This window comes from Microplitis mediator, chromosome 9, assembly GCF_029852145.1.
Source record: "Microplitis mediator isolate UGA2020A chromosome 9, iyMicMedi2.1, whole genome shotgun sequence".
In the NCBI taxonomy this organism is placed as follows: Eukaryota; Metazoa; Arthropoda; class Insecta; order Hymenoptera; family Braconidae; genus Microplitis; species Microplitis mediator.
Genome location: NC_079977.1, coordinates 8,686,580 through 8,700,320, shown reverse-complemented (window position 1 = coordinate 8,700,320; position 13,741 = coordinate 8,686,580). Strand labels below are relative to the sequence as shown.

Below are 13,741 nucleotides of genomic sequence, written 5' to 3'. Positions count from 1 at the left end.
TCACTGGACACCATTTCATAAATATACACACCTATGCTCAATAGACGCTTGATAATTACAGAAGTGTAGATACTAAAAAATTTCTTCGACACCATTCCCTAAACTTAAAACTCGATTTCTATATTTTAAAGAAATATTCACTTTAAGGTGAATCACTTTCACATTTATTGTGTTCAAGAATGCAGATGTGATCTACTTAACATATATAAACTTTCAAACCAATGATATTTTTGGAAACTATTCGACTAATCTTGATAGAGGATAATAAAATTCTTTGAAAAATCCATTATGAGGGCAAATGCAATAGCCAGATTTCTATGAAATCTACTAATCAGATGACTATAGAAGCAAACATAAAATTACGTCTTATTTTGATTATTATTTACTAAAAGTTAGATTCCTAAAATGCGCAAACGAATTAATTCATTTAAAGAAATTTTAATTTGTTAATCAATTTAATTTGAAATATAGATATCAACGAAATATATTCATATAAACGTCAATTAATTCCTAACTTACGTTTTTACTCGTTATTATCGGCTCAACTGTTGTACGTCACTAGTTTCTATCGCGCATAAGTAAAAAAGGGACGTACGGATATACCTACACTTCATCACAGCGCTAATACATCACTGTACCGCCACCACAGCTCACACGAAGAATCCTGAAGACTTTGACGCACAAAGGATTAACTTTACTTGCATAAGAATTTTTTTCAAGGCATATAGAACACATTTTTATAATACCCCAAGAATTATTACTATGTTCATGTAGGGATAATTCCTATGCTATTATAGGATCTTTTACTATATCAACACAGAAATAATTCTTATGATAACATAGAGAAACTTTCTATAACATAAGATTTATTCCTATGGTGGCATACTAAAACCTTATATTAACATATGAAAAATAAGGATTTTTTCCATGTACTGTTTTATGAAAACCGCTGATTGAAAAACTTCTAAAAAAAAACATATACATATAATATATTTAAGGAATTTGTTGCATCAAATAGTATATTTATGCAATCTCTGCCTCAGAAGTTCAATTAAAGAGCGTTGGATGGCGGTGGAGTAACGACGAATTCCTAATGCTTACACTATATCACTTTATTATTTCATACGGCACTATAATAGAAATCATTATTGCATGATCTATACTCTGATTCCACTAACTTACACATACTATGGTTAGTTTTGGTTATACATACTTTAAAGGATGAAATTTCTTTTACTGACTGACGTAATGGTATATACCTTAGGTATAATACCTATATACTTGAGGTTACTAGTGGGGACTCGTGAGGACTTGCGCGTTCTATGTACCACGCATTAACCTCTGCTAATTTTGTTAACAATGCAATATACGTGTAACGTTAGTTATTAATTAGTGATAATTTTCCTCATAAATTGTACTGAATCACGGATTGTATATAAAATATTGTATGTTATTTGTCCGACAAATAACAAATCTGGTATGGATCCTTTCCAGAATTCGTCTCTGGTTATGTTGTGTCACAAGAGAACGAGTGAGGATCTTAGCACCCGAGCGAAGCTCCTCACTTGTTCTCTTGTGACACAACGTAACCTGTTGGCTCATTCTGGAACCGACCTATGCCATAATTGGTTACTTATCCGACTTATATTACAAATAGTTATTATTCAACATAGGCCTGATTTGTGTGCTTTATGATGACCCGATGAAAAAAGATTTGGTCTAATCATATATGACTATATATGTTCATATATGATTACATATGTTCATATATATGATCATATATGATTATATATATGAACATATATGAAGTTATATATAATCATGCATGATTATACATGGGGTCATATATAATTATATATAATTATATATGACCCCATACATAATTAGATCTGATCAGATCTGATTCTACATATATGAGTCTATGTATAGTTAGATATGATCATACCTGGCTGTTATAACCCCATATATAATCATACATAAGTCTATATACGATCAGGTCTGATCATATATGAGTCTATATATAATTAGATATGACGATACTTGGCTGTTATAACTCCATTTATAACCATATATAAGTCTGTATATGGTCAGATCTGATCATATATGAGTCTATATGTAATTAGATATAATCTTACCTGGCTGTTATAACCCCATATATAATCATATCTAAGTCTATACATGATTAGATCTGATCAGACATGGCTAATATAAATTCATGTATAGTCGTGCATAAGTTTATATATGATTGGATCTGATCAGACTTTATTGGTATGAAACCTAAAAATATTTAACTATATATATATATAGTTCCAATAAATATATATATATATATATATACATATATATATATTAAATAATATGACAATTTTTTAATATCAAAGTTATTAAATTTTTATTCTGTCAACTATCAATCAAACTTAAATTCCCAATACTTAAAAAATGTTCAAAGGTTTCGGCAGCAATTTAAAAGTATAAAGTTTCGATTTGATTATTTGAGTTAAGTAATGCCATAAACTTTTCTCAATTATAAGTGTACAACAGACTAGAGGATCAGACTACAATCCATCGATAACCAAAGTTAAGCAGCATCGGCGTGGGATATTATTTGGACGGGTGACCTCGCAGTAAAATAGTAGTCAACGGATAATAATTTTTCTTTCTTTATTATTTAATTTTAACCATTTAAATTGATGAAGACAATAAATCCTAATTAAATTACTTAATTAATAATTTACAGATATTCTAAATGCGATTCTAAAAATGACTATATTCGTTCATGCATGATCATATATGAACATATATGTTCATATATAAACAGATCAAGTTATGTATGATCAGACCTGGCCAATTTTTGGATCTGATCATATATAGACAATTATACATGATCATATATGATTAGACAAAATCTTTTTTCATCGGGGATTGTATTGTCAGCCCTAAATGACTGTTTATCGACCGGTGCAAAGAACTTGAGTAAAGTCAAAGTATATTTCCTCGTTTTCCAGCGGCGTTGCGAAAAGTTAGTGTTATAATGAATTTTCACAATGCGTATCAAGAGTTTCGACTGAGTTCCATCCATTACACATCATAAGTACTCGTTGAGCGGCTTAAATTTTTTTGTAAAAGTGTATGTTGAACGGCTAAATATGGTTACTTCAATTCATCATATGTAGAGTGATATACCGCGTGGGTATTATTGTATTGCATGCCTTGAGCGCGAAGCGCTGAGGCTATGCTCTATACTCGCCTGAAAATGAAAAACTCGATTTCGTCATATTAAATTGTTTCTAAATTTATAAAAACACTCAAATGATACAAAAAAAATATATTGTTACAAAGAAAAATGATTAAACAACAGATTTTATACATTTTTAAGTCGATTAATTACAATTTTTCTATAAAATATCTGTTTTTAGTGACTTATCGCGTTAAATTCCTCAGGAGTCATGGGCTAGTAAACACTATAAGTTCCGAAAAATACAATTTTCCAGCTTAATTTTTTTTTTTAATATCTTCGTATAGTTAATGCGAAGACCCCTTTTGAAAATAGCAGCTAAATATCTTATGGTTTAATTATAATTAATATTTTTAGATAGGCATAACACGACAATTTCTACCCTTTGAGCAGCCATATTACTTATTTTTTAAAATATACATTTATTTCAAGAGTGAACATAGCCAAGATTATTTATTTGTATTTTTTTTTTTTACTTATCGTTTTCTATGTATCGATTATTTTTTGATAGTATCGATAGAGGGCACGGAATATATCTATACTAAAGTATACCCACTAGCAGCTGGCGTTTCTTAGGTAAAATGGCGGGTATTTTAAAAATTTGTAATCTAATTTTTTTTTAATTAACAGCCGATACAAAAAAATATGTTAAAATTCAAAATAATATAAAGGTTTTCAATGAAAAATTGGTGGATATGTAATAAACTTTTACTTCACTTGAGTATCATTCACATTAATGCTCAAGGCATGCACTTTTGGATTTTCCAAACTTTTTTTTTTTATTAATAAATATTTAAATAATAATTAAAACATCCGAGTGAATCGTAAATCAATGAAATATGAATTCTGAATTTTAAAGTCGACAATTTTTTGTAATTTCGTGGGTCCACTGAGTCACTAAACAGCCACAGAATTCGCTTTGCAGATTGTCATTAATCGCGTAAATGAAGCAATTGTTGAATAAAATATAGTGCATAGTAGAACACTCAGATAGTTTTTATCCTAACTATGCAATATACTATTATTAAACTTGTCATAAATTCGATGGTTAGAGCGGGACCCTTTTCATGTCAGCAAAGTCTACACTTGACGGATTTATGTAAATGCAAGTGAATGGTAAAAAATTCAGCGTATTTACGATCAAAACGTACTCATTGTATACTCGGATAATATCGTCAAAATTGTTTTTATTGTTACTTTTATAAGTGTATGTTCATTTTAATTTCTATAAAAATTGCAGCTAAGCCTAAAGGATATAAGCTATTAATTCATACTTTTCTACGTTGTAAAATCGGAAACTAATTATAAAAATAATCCATTTATTGCTTTTAATCGTTCAACTGCTTGAGAATAATTTTTTTTTTTTTTTACAACTTTAGGTTATAACATCTGAGTCAAATGTAGGATTTTGTAGGTTATCGGGATTTATTGTACAAGTTTGAGGTTCCGTTGATTTTATGTAGATTGAGTTAACGTTTTTAAGCATCAAAATTGGTTCTAAATTTCGATGTTGGCTTACAAAAATATATTAATTAACTTTAAGTGTGGTGTTATAGCTAATCTTAACACATTTAACAACTGTTTTGAATCGAAATGCGATATTAATAATCTAAATAATGAATATTAATGCTTGATTCACAGGTGCTGGAGTTCTAGCAGCGCCCAAAGAACAAGATCCAGGTGAAATGGGTCGACCAGTTGTTCTTCCAACGAACCTAACTGCCGAGGTAAAGAAACTCGTGGATGATGGATGGATGAATAATGCATTTAATCAGTACGTGAGCGACTTGATATCAGTGCATCGATCTCTACCCGATCCACGAGACGAATGGTAAGACATTAATAATACCTATAACATTATGTATAAAAAAATCATGCTCCAAATTACTTTCCACTTTGCTAAACTCCTTCCACATAAATATGTTTTAAATCTACAACACCCATCTAAAATAGTCCTGCGTCTAGACTACCAGCTAAATAATAGTTATAACTCATTAGAATAGTATTACCTACAGGCGGTACGTCTTGCGGGTACGAATTCCGCACTGCAACACTGTGCAAGTACTGCGGACTGTTAATTTACGGATATAACTTTATGCAGTTTAATTGAGAAGCTTGAAGCAGCAGCAACTACCAGCTAACCTGTTAGGTTTACCTCTTAAATTAACTCATTGGTGTATTAATTACAATTTATGCAATATTATCCGACATATTATCGAGACAGGTAACTGAACTTTGTAAGCGCCTGTTGCCGACACTGTACTCGTATACAATATTAGCTGCTTCTCTAGCAGACAAATAAAATTACTGATATTTCTCTGATATTCTCCACTTGCTTCTCACCCTTTTACAATGAATGCTTTGTCTAATTTTCCAGATGGTCTGTTTACAATTTGATAATTAATAATTTTCCTTAAACTTATTTCATTTCGCTATTCTGTGGTTTATATTGTTGTCTCTAACGATCCTTCGTAGAAGTTTTTTTTTTAACTTTTAGTGTGTCCGAAATGAAACAATTATAAGATCGATATCAAATGGCCGATTCTTCTCCTTTCAAGAGATAAAATTTATTTTTCTCAATCTTAAAGGGTCTCGAATTTTTTTTGAAAAAACAATCACTTGTATTTTATGTTGGGATTTAAATTATTTATATCTTAAAATTATCTTAGTTGCGTCCAAAAAAAAAGAAAAGATTGTTATATTTAAAAAATATAATACATGGTTTAATTAAACGTACGTCAATGTAACTACTATATTTTTCACCAACAGTTTTATTAAAAATTTCATCGTAATTATGCAGCTCAAATTGAATTTTTTTCATTTATTTTTTTTATTAATTTAAGAATCAGTAGATCTTGATATTTTTTATTTTCTAAATCCGGAAATGTATAGATGAGATTGGACGAAAAAAAGGTTTCAAATATTAAAAACAATATTTATTATCAGTACAAGTAAACGAAGCAAAATTTCATAATTACAAAGAATAAAAATTTTAAATTGTTTACTTTTATAGCTTTTATTTAATTGAACAATAATAATTCCCTAGATGAATTCAAATGGAGCTAAAATAATTTTTATTCTTATCCGTTTTTTAACTCGTTAATGTTTTCCGGATAAAATGATAGTGAGTCACTTTATCCCACATAAAACAAAAGTTTTTAAATTTTCCGAGAAAAAAGTGACTGGGAAAGTCAATTGTTCCTAGTAGCGTTTTTTTCTCTTACATTTTTTTCAAGTAACATAAAAAGCTCGTACGTGTTATAAAATTTTCATGACACTCATGTCTTTATTTCTTTTTTTTCCCGTATTTCTCTCTACTATACATACTCCATATTCTGCACCGTATGTAATTTTAGGCATTAAGTATATATACATTTAACTTGAACAAGTATAACTCACTAAAAGCGAGTTAATAAAATATTAACGAACAAGTAGCAAAAAAAAAAAAAAAGAAATTAATAATAACAATATGAGAGCCCACAACCTCGCATATACAATTTTAAGCGATTTTATTCTCTACTTGTACTTAACATACACAAAGATGAAAACTTAAATATGTAAATGGTTAGGAACGCTTACATTTGTATTAATAAGTTAATATTTTTCTTCTATATCTTGAGTCTCGCAATCTACCCTCTTATATATTAAAATATATATAATATATTATTAGGGGAAAGAAAATTAAATATTCAAAAGTTTTGAGTATCAAAGCATTATTTTATTTGAATGATCGTCACGTCTAAGCTGTTGATTTCACAAAAAAAAAATTCATATGAAGTATTTTATAGGATATTCAATTCTCTACTATATAAGGTCTAGAGAAATATTATCATAGAAGTGTAAATTGAAAAGATATGATCATTTAAATTTGTAGTAAATAGAGGTATCAATTTTCAGCTTATTCAAAGGTTTTAACATTCGTAATTTCTTTATTTCACTATTTTAAGAATCGTGCACAGTCGATTCCTTTCGAAAATCACTTTTGTAATTTTATTCATTTTTTTTTATTAGTAAGTCATTATTGCTAAAACTGGCGGTTTTATTTGCAAACAAACACATAATGCAGCCATTTTTTAGTGAACAGCAGCAACGGCATGGCAATTTCTACGAACAAAACACGGTGGATTCAAATTAAAAAAAAAATAGTATACTACACACCTAAGGATGAAAGTGGGCCATTTCGAGCCACGTGGGTAATTGCCTACCCAAGCCGAAGGCGAAGGTGACGGACACGTGGATTGGGCCGTCCTAGGAGTTTAAATTTTTGCCTCTGTTTGTGGGAAGAATGGCGCATACGCTAATTTTTATGATTTGTTTTCTCATAAAAAGAAAGAATGGCTTTCTTCCCTCTCAACAGGACAGGAATTTAAACTTTTGTTGTCAATCTGGTGAAAAATCGTATACACACCACGGAGGAAGGTAGGATGTCTCAATCCACGTGTATGCCATCCTCATATTCAGTTCGGATGGACAATTATACACGCATGTTGGGATGTCCTACTTTTCTCTCTTGATGTGTAATATACTATTTTCTTAAATTTTTTTAGCTGCATTTTAACGTAGTTTTTTTTTCTTTCAAGATATTAATATAAAGGCAATGGGCAGTTTTATAATGCCAAGTAATTTTAACAGAACATAACAATAAAAAAATATGATAATATATATATATTTATATAACAACGAGTAGGATATAGTAATTATCACGTATACACATAATCTGAACGAGTGATGCAACGGCGAGTAGTTATAGTACAAGTGCTGGCAGACGGTGATGTTTTTGAGTAGTAGCAAACTCATTAACTAGAATTGAGATATACTGTATTATATAGAATGGGGTTGAGATGATGTAGCATGATGTTGATGTGCTCGTTTGGCTGCCTCCATGCAACCTAACTCTCTCTGTTTACCTCTCTGGCTCCTGTTTCTCACTATTACCTTACTATGTACTGCACACTGTACTATTATATACACATAGACAAAACAATCAGACGTTGAATAGACCGAGTGTGGGTTTGACAAACTTCGTATTATATATATATCGTGCAGTATTCGCTTGTATACTCGAGAATTATTATCAGTTTGTATAAAGGGCTTATGATTGTGCGAGAGAAACAGCCGTGAAACAGATTTACTTGACAAACATATTATGTAATAATTTTTATTGATAACTGTTATAGACGGAATTAATTTGTTTGATGATATTGGTGCGGTTTATTCATAACACATATTAATTTTCTTTTCATACCAAGAGTTCGTTAACCCGCGGGTTCCAACTTGTAGATTTTATTTTATTCAATATCTTAAAGATTAGAAAATATAATCTCGTAAGTAAAGTAGTTCAAACTAACCATTGATAAGAAATAACTATTATTTACAAATAGAAAATTTTAAACTAGTTTATTTTTTTAATTTGTGTTTTTATAGACAGTATAGATTTTTAAAAATTTGAAATTTATGAATTGATAACGAATAAGTTGAATTTTCAGACTCAATTATTTTTAAGATCTAAACTAATAATATATATTTTTTTAATACAATTTGAAAATAATACAGTAGAGTAGGTAGACGAATGTCGTTATCTTTTATACTTTGAAAAATATTGGGGAAAAAAATTAATTACAGTTGAACAACTAGAGCTGTGATAAGAAAAAGATTGGAAAACCCAGAGCAGATTTCAACACTCTTGTCATAATTAAAGGTTATTAATTATTACAGGGAGCATTTCCAATGCTCAGTATTGGCAGGGTGTGCGACGAAAACGACATCTGTCGACCGCATTAAATCATCCTCAAAAAGCACAGAGAGAATACGGAAAGTTTTTATAAACAAATAATTAAAATTTTTAAAGATTGCAAAATATATGTGTGATACCACATTTGAAAGGTGGAAAAATATAGAGTAGATTGTACTGAAAAAAATAAGTATAACAAAATTTTAATAAATACAAAATAAATATTATTTTGAACGACATAAGGTTAGCTTGTAATAATAATAATAACAACAATAATAGTCATAATAACAAATGAGTTAAAATAATTATAATTATAATTTTTTCAAAGTTAAAATTATTAATTTGCATTAAGTAAAGAAATTAAAGTGATTTCAATTATTCGTAATTTTTAATTTTAAAACTCAATAATTAAAAATACTTTGTGTTAAAAATTTGTAATTTAAAAAATTCCCCGTAATAATTTTTAGCCAAAGATGAACATCATGGATGGAGATGTATGAAATTTGCAATTACTATTTCTGTCAGTATTTTTGCAATTAATAACACAACTACTACTTGTTCTTATTTTTCAACACTGCTTTCATTGAACTATTCACAAGAGTGCGATTTAATGCGTATTTCGTCCACTGCAGGCGCTCCAATCGATTCGATTGTCCCCACCCTATACTCCGCACCCTGCCAAATAATATTTTTTCCCTTGACACGCGATATGTAGACAATACTTCAAAATAATTTTTTTTTTTTTTTTAACTAAAGTCGTTTTTTAACTGCCGGGGTCATTAGCGACTATAAACTGTTGGGAGTGGTACATTGGGACTTGGGAGTTTTTGTAAGGTCGACGTTAGGCCGAATCTCAGAGAACCGATTTTTTCGGCTAACACTGGGACTTGAACCCACGTCTGGCCAGTTATTAAGTTCGAGCGGTAAGCTTATTTACTTCTCAGCCATGGTGACTGATTTTTCTAAAGAATTTCTTAATTTATCAACCGAAAAAAATTAATTGAAATAAATAATGTAAAACTTTGTTATTTAATATTCAAACTTATCAGTATTTACTTGAGATAACGGAGTTTTAAAAATTATTGCTTATTAATTTTTTATAATTTTAAATACTAGAGTACATGTTTCGCGCGCAAGGGCGCGCGTGTCGTTTTTCATATATTTATTTTGATGTATATTTTTGGGTCGTTTACATATATTTTTTCGCTTTCGACCAATCATGTTACGAATAGTTTGCCCTCATATATATTTCATCTAAATTTTATTATAGGATTATATTTATTTAATAGAATTCGTTATCTTTATAACAATTTGGTTACTGTTTTATTTTAGTGTATTATATCAACAGTAGGTTCGATCCAATTTGAATTAATCAGTAAAAAAATTTTAAGTGAAAATAGAGTATAATCGCTTCGCGCTTGAAGTGTGCGAAAAACTTTTCATACTATAGACTTCTTGCTTTTGAAGTCGATATTAAATAATTATTTAGCTAATTACTAGATAAACAAAATAAGAAAATATGTAATATATTGATTCCTTGATATTCATGAATGAATAAAAAATGATAGGGGTACACAAAATAATAATGATTAATGGAATTAAAATTAATTAATAATCGAATTTCGTGTCGATGAGAACAGATAACTTTTTTATTTACTTTATTTTTTTTTCGAATTCTTGACTGGAAGTCGTTATTTTGAGATAGATAGAAAATTATTATGAAAATTTACTCATGCAAATGATAAATATATACAGTGTATTTATATTTATGAGTAGAAATGAGAATAAATAATAACTTATAAACTGTAGCATTTCATTTATTGAGATAGGATGGGATGAAAATGTGGTATTTCATAAGTTTGGTTTTAAAATTGTTGTAAAACGGAAGTTCTAGGTCGCTGTGTACAACTATAAACCCGAGCAATAGTACTATAGGTTTTGAACAAGCGACGTAGATGGTACAATTGTCGGATAGAGGAATCCGTGTCCTATTGTGTGGCTGAAACGATTTTCCCTAGTGCATTGTTAAAATCACAACTTTTTATAACTAAAAATAATAATAAATAAAGCATAAGGGATCGTTAATATTGTTTATCGTGACAGAGTGTTTGACCTATTCTATTATCCAGTTAGTAGTTATGCGTCGGTATATTTGCAGAGCTTTTGCTTCTAGATACACAGATGAGTCAACAGAAATGTCCGAAAGCTATAACACGGGAGGGGATTTTCATGGTGTCTGTTGAGTGTGTGTAGTCTACTGTGAGGATAAATCAACACAACAGGTCTTAGCTTTCTACCATTCGCTAAATAAATATATACATTTAGTTAAGTTTATTTATTTCTCGCAAATTTACGCTTAAGAAAATTATCCAACGTTTAATTTGCAATTTTTTTTTTTTCCTTTATAAATTTATTTAAGCTCTTGATTTAATATCTACAATTTTATTCGAAACATGAGTTCTGTTTCTACTTGAAAATGTGATCCGACTTTTAGAAATATTTTCAACAAATTATTTATCGGAATATTTTAAAATATATTTTTGGGAATGAAGTTATTCAATTTTTTTAAATTTTCAGACAATTTCTACTGACACTTTAAAAGTTCATATTTTTTATCTATTCTAAGCAATTTAAAAAAAAACTAATAAAGATCTATTTTATGTAAAATTTTATTTTCTAAAAATTATTTCATATCTTCAATATTTAGCTGCACCAGCGTAAAGTTCAAAAAATTAAAAATTTTTATTGCTGTTTAAGCTCAAGGCAAACAGCTTTAAAATTCTAGTTAGGCTATTAGAAATACAATAAAAATATACTGCGACTTTTTTTTGTAGAAAATTTCATTTTCATCGACACAAAAATCCTTTGATTTTTATGATAATTCAACATTTCACTCAAAATTTATTTCAAACTCAGTTTTATTAAAAAAAATAATATCAAAATATCTTTATCATTAAAAAAAAATGTTTTTAAGCCAACAAAATGACGTAATCTCTTTTTTAACTTTTATTTAACAGCAGGCAAAAAAATTTTTAAAGATTCATCACCTCTCACTACTGACTTTCATTCAGCTCAACAAATAAAAACTAAATTTTTTAACTTCAAAATTGAATACCAGCGATAGCTTCCAGCCGGTAACATTTAACTAAAATGTACAAGATCAGGATGATAATACTTTCCATACATCCTACAGTCTGTCAAAGTTTCATTTTAATGAGGATTCTCTATAAAGAGAATATATTTTTACCTCTTACTATGCTCTAGAGAAAGCGAGTTGCTGAACACATTCATAAATAAATAAATAAATATACGTTTTTTCTACAATAAAAAAAATTTTTTTTACACTCAACATACTCAAGAGTGCATTTGAGTATATATGCGTCGAGTGTCACCTCAGGTCACGCTATATCCTTACTTTTCCGGTAAGTTATAGCAGTGATTGCTGATAAATTCCGCGTTGGCATTAAATCGATTGAGAAAGCACAGGACTGACGACGGCAGAAGGAAATTCAACCAGTTAAAATCTATGGTATACATAAATAATATCAAAAACAATAACAATAATAATGATGTTAAAATTAATAAAAAGTTTTTTAACTAATTAGTTTATGTAATTAAGTGCACAAAAGTTGTTTTAAAAACTCATTTACTTTTTAAATAAACTTGAATTAAATTCTTTATTAGATGAATAATATATATATTCATAAATATTAAATTTACTAAGGGAAATGAGAGATCAATGTTGAATTTCACTTAGCCTGTTGTCGTGAGAGTGGAAAGTGTCATTGCTTGGTAATATTTACATTATTGATTGACATAATACCAGTAATTCCAAATGTTATGTTTTATGAATAATATCTCAAGATTGACGTTGATGTTATTACATTTACATTAACCTATGACAGAAATGAATTATATAGAATTAAATCAATTAATTTTCATTCATACCTAAATTATTATCATTGTAAAATAATTTTATCAATGTAAATTATTCATTTTAAGCTGAAAAGTTCTAGAGAAGAAGGGGAGAAATATACACTGCAAAAAATTGAGAGTGAATTTGGAGTGATTACGGATTTTATTTTAATCCGGATTCACTCCATCACTTGGAGTTTCAGAGTTTTCAAAAAAAATGTATTTAAGTATTTTTGAAAGGTATTTGATTTTCGACAAAAAAAAAAAGCTTCATCTATTTTCGTGTAAATGATTTTAATAATGATTAATTTTTACAATCAACGGACACTCGAATTATAAAAACTTTGGCATTTTTTTTATTAGAAGTAACTGAGAAATTTTATATCTATAATTATAAATTTAACTTTAAGTGAAACATTTCTTTTTTTCCAATCGCAAATATTCTCCCGACAAAAAATTTTTATTCGTAATCCAACAAAAAAATGTTCAATATTAAAATATTTGATAAATTTTAATCGATATTCATATTTTTTAAAATAATAAACAAAAAAATAAACCGATAAAACTTAACATTTATTTGACTTTTCTTCTCACTTTTCTTTAAGCTTTTCATTTTACTATTTTTTTCTTGAACCATTTTATCGGATTCTATGCCAACAGACCTGGCAAAGTACCGAGTAACTTCTTTTTATCTCACATAGTGTACACACTATACTAGTTTTATAACGATCTTTTTTTTTCAATGGTTACTAGTTTGTACACGTGATTTTATCCCTTGAATACAATATATGTTATTTTACTTACGAATTGTTTTAAATAATCACCTCCATTTTACCCGAAAAAAACTTTTGTATTGTTTT

General features: G+C 28.7%; 1 protein-coding gene across 5 annotated transcripts in view; it reads left to right on the top strand.

The window, feature by feature from the left end:
- Positions 1 to 13,741, top strand: part of LOC130675058 (putative polypeptide N-acetylgalactosaminyltransferase 9) — a 207,098-nt gene that overhangs the window by 149,185 nt on the left and 44,172 nt on the right. For all 5 annotated transcript variants that reach the window (XM_057480520.1, XM_057480516.1, XM_057480518.1 and 2 more), the window contains one exon: positions 4,877 to 5,066. In XM_057480520.1, the coding sequence (XP_057336503.1) occupies positions 4,877 to 5,066 (190 nt within the window). The remainder of the gene's footprint in view (positions 1 to 4,876; positions 5,067 to 13,741) is intronic.